Source organism: Hetaerina americana, unplaced genomic scaffold, assembly GCF_022747635.1.
Source record: "Hetaerina americana unplaced genomic scaffold, ioHetAmer1.1.p SCAF_39, whole genome shotgun sequence".
NCBI lineage: Eukaryota > Metazoa > Arthropoda > Insecta > Odonata > Calopterygidae > Hetaerina > Hetaerina americana.
The window spans coordinates 3,020,918-3,028,417 of NW_027286974.1; the positions used below are offsets into that span (position 1 = coordinate 3,020,918).

A 7,500-nucleotide genomic window follows, 5' to 3' on the forward strand; every position below is an offset into this window, starting at 1 on the left:
ATTTCGACGGAAACAATCCGTCTTCCTCTGAAGATGTAGAAGTAATGACTGCTGGAATTGTTGAGGTGAGGGGTGCGAGAGAAAGGGAAGGGGGCCAGGGGAAGGGGAGAACGGGAGGCGAAGGAGGGGTGAAAGGAATGGTTGGGGAGAGGACATCATCTTGGTTACGCCAGATTCGGAAATTTTCCCGCAAACTCGCCCAATACACCTGCCATTCTGAATTTCTTTCGGGCATGCATTGCATTGGGTATCATTCCCATGGCTTATGCATTAAGTTATCTCAGTTCCCTATATCAGGCCTACCTTCCGTCCTGCACCCCAGTCTACATGCACTCAAGTTTCAACAGTCCTTTCTTTTTTGCACGTTCATCCGAGATCAATACAATGGCCTCATTCACAAATATCACAATTCCACACATTCCCTCATCAACATTCTTTCTCTCACTTCCCCACATCTCCTCCCGAATGTAAACCGAATCCTCAAATCGGCTCTCCGCTCCCTTGAGTTCCGACGCAGAAAAGCCTTAAACAAATTGTCCAATCTTTGCACTTCTTACTTCCGCCAAGGCCTGGCCTTACCTCTCCAACTTGTCAAACCTAGCCCTCCTCCCCCACCCCTTTACCTACAGAAACCGGATTTAGCGACTATTTTCCACCTACCCCCACCTTCCCTACCAACACCAGGAATTCCACCGAGCCGTTGCCACCAACAAAACCCTTCTCAATCCGTCCCTTCCCCGCCGGCTGACCAAGCAAAAGATACTGCCGAACACGTGCTAAACCTCTCTAGCACAACGCTGAATGAGCACCAAACCTCTCTTCTGGGAAAAGGCCTCTCTTTTTCCCCCACCCCCAAGGTTAATCACGTGACCATCCTCGCAGACGTCATCAATTTTGCCAGAAATCTTAGATGGCGACATTTCTGGGCGATGCAACCCGCCACTCAATCCCCCGCACACACACACAGCGCTCTCACCAAGTTCCGGCGGCCTTCCCACCTTGAGCCTCCACCGCTCCCTCCAAATCACCCGGTCGAAATCTTTATCAATCTTCTCCTGTCCAAAACATCTAGTCCTTCTTTCCTTAAATCTCTAAATCCGAAAACTAATCTCTCCCCGGCCGAATTAGCTGAGTTAAAAAAACTCACACGCAACCCCAACCTAGTCATCACTTCTGCCGACAAGGGTTCGACAGTTGTAATCCTAAACACTACAGACTACCTTCAAGAATGCAACAGATTACTCTCCGACACTTCCTCCTATCAACATATTCCTGCTGACCCTAACCCCGCATTCCAAAAAGAAATAATCGCTTTCCTCCGAGACAATGGCCCTAAGGAGAATCTTTCCCCCAGTGACATCTCCCTCCTTTTCCCTTCCCAACCTCACACTTCTACATCCTTCCTAAGATCCACAAACCCAACAACCCAGGCCGCCCTATAGTCTCCTCTCGTAGCTCTCCTACCGAAAGAATTTCCGCCTTCGTGGACTACTACCTCCAACCTTTAGTTCACTCCCTACCCTCCTTTATCAAAGATACCTACCACTTCCTCAGATTGCTCCACTCAACTTCCCTCCCTCCTGATACCCATATTACTATGGCTACAATCGATGTCACCTCCTTATACACATCCATTCCTCACCAAGAAGGCCTTTCTTCCCTACGTTACTTCCTCTCCAAACGCCCTACCCCTCAAATCCCCAGTACCGATTTTCTCATTGATCTTTCCAACTTCATTCTCACCCGCAACTCCTTTTCTTTCAACAATAACCATTACCTCCAAATAAAGGGCTGTGCCATGGGTAGCAGATTCAGCCCTTCATATGCAAACCTCCACCTCGGTGTCCTGGAAGAGAATTTCCTTTCCAACTATCCTCTGCAACCTCTCCTGTGGCTCCGATACATTGACGACATCTTTCTACTATGGCCACACGGCATAGATTCCCTCAATTCCTTCATCTCCAAACTCAATGATTCCTCATCTTTGTCTTTCACCTCGACCATTTCATCCTCTCAGATTACCTTCCTCGATGTTAATATTTCCCTCAGCAACAACAAATTCCTTACCTCTGTTCACACCAAACCTACTAATAAGCAGCAATACCTTCATTACAGCAGTTGTCACCCCTCCCATACCAAGCGCTCCCTCCCTTACTCTCTTTCTATCCGCGGTCACCGCATTTGCAACCATCCCGAATCCCTTAACAAATACCTTAACAACCTTCACCACTCCCTCCTCCAACGAGGATACCCTGATTCTCTCCTCCATAAAAAAATACTTAAACATTCCTACACCCCCAAGCCTGCGTCTACCACAGACTCCCAGCCTCTCTCAATCTGTACGACCTACTTCCCAGGCATTCAGTCTCTCAAAGTCATCCTCAAAGACCTATTCCCCATCCTCAAAAATCACAACACTTCCTCCAACCTTCTCCCCAATTGCCCCTCTGTCACCTTCAAACGTCCCGCCAACCTAGCAGATATCCTCAAATCCACCAGGCCACTCTCAAAATCCCCTCACACACCCAGAGCCATACCCACTCCATGTCATCGAGCAAGATGCAAAACCTGCCCTATTTTCACCACTCCACCCCACTCCATCCCACCATTTAACTCTCTCCCGCCCTTCCCCTATTCCTCTTGCACTTCCAAGAATGTTGTTTATCTTCTTACCTGTAAACTCTGCCCGTCATTTTACATAGGCCAATGTTCCACACCACTTAACATTAGGATTAACAACCACCGCGCCTCGTGCAATCCCTCCTCCCCGTCCGCGGGTCTCCCCATCCCTAAACATGCTTCCCATCATAATACCCCCTTCAACCAGTGTTACAATGTTTCCGTCCTAGCGTCCCTTCCCACATCCGATAACCCTATAGAATTAAAAACCCTTGAATTGGCATTCATTTACATCTGTATGGCCTATCAGCATCCGGGCCTCAATGTCGTTCACTGATGGGAGTGGCCTAAAACTGTTACTTCCACCCCTTCCCTCTCCCTTTCCTCTCCCCAACCATTCCTTTCACCCCTCCTTCGCCTCCCGTTCTCCCCTTCCCCTGGCCCCCTTCCCTTTCTCTCGCACCCCTCACCTCAACAATTCCAGCAGTCATTACTTCTACATCTTCAGAGGAAGACGGATTGTTTCCGTCGAAATATCAAGAAAATACGTGTGAGTGTTCTCTTTTTTTGTGTTTCTATATTATGTGTTACTGTGTATTGTACTATATATATATATATATATATATATATATATATATATATATATATATATATATATATATATATATATATGGACCTATATATATATATATATATATATGTTTATATATGTATATAAATAAAATTATATACATATAAATGCAGACATGATCGGAAAATCACATAGCTTGGTTGGCCAGAGTGCCTTGCCCGGGAATGGAACCCAGGACTCTCCAGATAAGATGCATTCTATTTTCCATTTACGGATTCTTGAAACCCTCCGTTTCAATATTCAGTTTACACTTCATACTTTTATAAATTTCAAACATTGATGGTTGCGTACGCACAGTTCCATGAAAATGTTTGTGCTGGATATATTTTAGATGACCGTTGTTTGTTGCGCATATTCGCAGGCTTGTGGTGTACGCGGGTGGGGTCGAGGTCAGAGGTGACGAGAGGGCCCTGAGTGACGAGGATGACCAGGGACAGCGAGAGTTCCGACTGGACAAGGCTGGACTGCCCGAGGACTCCGTGAGTAATAAATGACACTGCATTTCAACGTGCGATTGCTTCAATTACACTCTAGACTTGAATATGTACATATTCATTACCAAATGGAATGATTCTTCGTTGTCCAAACAATGAATGTCCACTTCCTTCATCGATTCATCAAGTGACGAGACAGCATTGTTTCCCGCAGCAGAAGGACATCCACTGGCGACGACAGCATTCCCTTTGACGACACTTGCGTCATCTCGGACACCCACTGCCCTCCGGTCAATGGCTTCACCGTCAATACCCTCGTCATCAACTTCCTCTTCCTTGATCTCCATGGGAAACTAATACAAAACACTAACACACATACACGCAATACAATTAAACAGAGGGTGGTCAGCATTTCAAAATAAGGATTATCACAATGGGACCAAGTCTTTGGGCCAAACCTTTATTTTTGAATAATACAAACATACCTACATGTATTTTTTTTATATTTCCACATATAAATATATTTTTATATTTATATTTGGAAATATATATGTGTATATATATGTATGTCCATACATATTATATATATATATAATATATATATATATATATATATATATATATATATATATATATATATATATATATATATATAAAATTACATAATCTACCGGTTAAGGTAGGTTTTTGGATGGACACAGCTCCTAAATAACATATTTATTACTCCCAACAAAACACAAAATCCATCATCCTACTCTACATCAGGTCCCTCTTCATCTCTGAGTACTTCCTTCCTCCTTTCTATTCCCTATCCTAAGACATCCCTATCCTGTTCCTTCCCTTTCCTCATCTGCCATTAACATTCTCCCCTCTATTACAGTCTTCAATATTCCACTATTGCCGTTCAATACCCCCTTCATCCACTTTTCCTGCCTCCTTAGCAATATCTCCCAACAAACCCCTCTCTCCTTGCCTCTCACCATACCAAGTACTTCCTCGTTTGTTTTCCTTCTTTCGGTCCATTTCACCTTCTCCATTCTTCATCCCACACACCCACAATAGCCTCCATCCTCCTGCTTCAAGGACCACGTTTCCATAGCCGTACATAACTACGCTCCATATCAAAGTTTTCTTACAAGTCTTTTCTTAACATCCTTACTCAACGTCCCCCTCATCTTAACTCCCTCCTCCTTGTGTGGAAGCCTCTTTACCTAATTGCGCAATTCTTCTCCTTACGTCCTTACTACTTTGATACCGTGTTGGTCCAATACACTACCAAGATACATATTAAACTGTTCTACCTGCTCTGGTTTAGTTGCCCTCCTATTTCTAATGTTTTGCTGAAGCCTTTTTCTTTCTAGAAACCAAGTGTTTTCTTTTTAAACCAAGTGTTGGTGATGACTAACCCCTGTCTTCTGCAGAACTCAACTGCTTTCTCCCCGCGGTCGTTCCTCGTGCCTAAACTGTAGTCCCCCACCTCATCACCATCTCTTCCTTCGCCTACCGTCGCATTCCAATCCCCCATCAATATCAAATGTTTCCCTGCAGGAACACACGCGATCATGTCCTCAAACTGATCGTATATCCTATCGACCTCTTCCTCCTTATGGTTGCTCGGTGGCATGTATACCTGAATAATAACCAAGTTCGTCGGTTCTGCTTTTATCTCCACTAGTAGTATTCTATCCGTTACCTTCTCTATGTTGACTACGCTTCTTCCTACCTCTTCATTTAATACTATGGCAACCCCTCGTTGGCTCTCGTCCCCACCGCTGCATATTATTCTATACTTATCACTCCAGTAATCCCCGCTAGCCTTCCATCTCACCTCTCGCATAGACCTCAAACATTATGTGTGCGCATCACCTAAACCCCGCTGTAATCTCTTCTCAGGAAGAAAAGTATGGCATGGGGTGTCTATCACCGGTGCTGTTCAATTTGTATATATATACATATATATATATATATATATATATATATATATATATATATATATATATATATATATATATGTGTGTATATATGCATATATATATATATATATATATATGTGTATATATACATATATATATATATATATATATATATATAAATATATATATATATATATATATATATATATATATATATATATATATATATATATATATATATATATATATATATATATATATATATGTATGTATATGTATATATATACATATATATATATATATATATATATATATATATATATATATATGTATATATATATATATATATATGTATATATACATATATATATATATGTATATATACATATATATATATATGTATATATACATATATATATATATATGTATATATACATATATATATATATATGTATATATACATATATATATATATATATGTATATATACATATATATATATATATATATGTATATATACATATATATATATATATATGTATATATATACATATATATATATATGTATATATATACATATATATATATATATATACATATATATATATATGTATATATACATATATATATATATATATATGTATATATATATGTATATATATATATATATATGTATATATATATATATATATATATATATATATATGTATATATATATATATGTATATATATATATATATATATATATATATATATACATATACATATATATATATGCATATATATATATATATATATATATATATATATATATATATATATATATATATATATATATATATATGTGTATATACATATATATACATATATATATATATATATATATATATATATATATATATATATATATGTATATATATACATATATATATATATATATATATATGTATATATACATATATATATATATATATATATATATGTATATATATATATATATATATATATGTATCTCTGACCTCTGCGCTCTCTTTTCAGGCGAGCGGCAGGAGTCTAGTGGATCCCCTGAGTGACCTTGGCGAGACGCCCCAGGAGAGGAAGCGCCGGATGACCCGTGAGCGCCAGAGGCGTTTCAGGGCACGACAGAGTCCGGAGATTGTGTGGGGTGCCGGGGCGAACCTTGTTGATCCCCTGAGCGTCGTTTGCGAGACGCCCTTGGAGCGGAAGCGTAGGATGGCACGAGAACGCCAGAGACGTTTCAGAGCACGCCAAAGCTCCGAACTCGGCAAGAGACAGGAGACTTGCAATCAGTCGATGGTCAACTCGGGAGACGAAGGCACCGTGGTGACAGAAAAGACAGAAGTTGACCCGAAGATCTCGTACCAGGTTAAACTCTGAACTGTGGTACGACACCACCTTCTTATGCAGTGGATTTTCGGTCCCTCCCTCTGCACGGTATCGTACCGCAGAGGGCAATTCTCCTTCTGAAGGAATACTTCAGGAGGTCTCTCCTAATTGTGGACGGCATTTCGTCCACAACATCAAGGTCACTGATGTTGGGCACTGATTGGTTTCTCCCGCCAAAGTCACATTGGTTCAACACTTTAGGGAGGACATCCTTTCTGTCTTAATACCCTAATTAAGAGTACGGTTGTGCCGTTTGGTTGTGCCATTCAAATCCTTTTCAATGCCGTCTTTGTGTTAGAATATTGACCCGGCCGCTTACGTTGGCTAAAGGATGTTTGGGGAAATAAGTTAGACTGTAGATTGTTGCCAGGTTTTCCCTCCAAAGTGACCATTATCATGTCGAGATTTGCCCTGACGATGGGACAGGTGATCGTATGCTCAGTTGCACGGCAAAGTAATGTTCCGGTCAGAGTTGAACTCTTGTTGAACATTGTCAG

General features: G+C 40.4%; 1 protein-coding gene across 1 annotated transcript in view; it reads left to right on the forward strand.

Annotated features, from left to right (window-relative positions):
- LOC139691715 (uncharacterized) overlaps positions 1 to 7,500 on the forward strand; it is a 24,081-nt gene that overhangs the window by 15,919 nt on the left and 662 nt on the right. The window contains exons 5-6 of the mRNA XM_071589567.1: positions 3,612 to 3,729; positions 6,635 to 7,500. The exon at positions 6,635 to 7,500 is cut by the window's right edge and continues 662 nt beyond it. Of these exons, the coding sequence (XP_071445668.1) occupies positions 3,612 to 3,729; positions 6,635 to 6,994 (478 nt within the window). The 3' untranslated portion in view covers positions 6,995 to 7,500. The remainder of the gene's footprint in view (positions 1 to 3,611; positions 3,730 to 6,634) is intronic.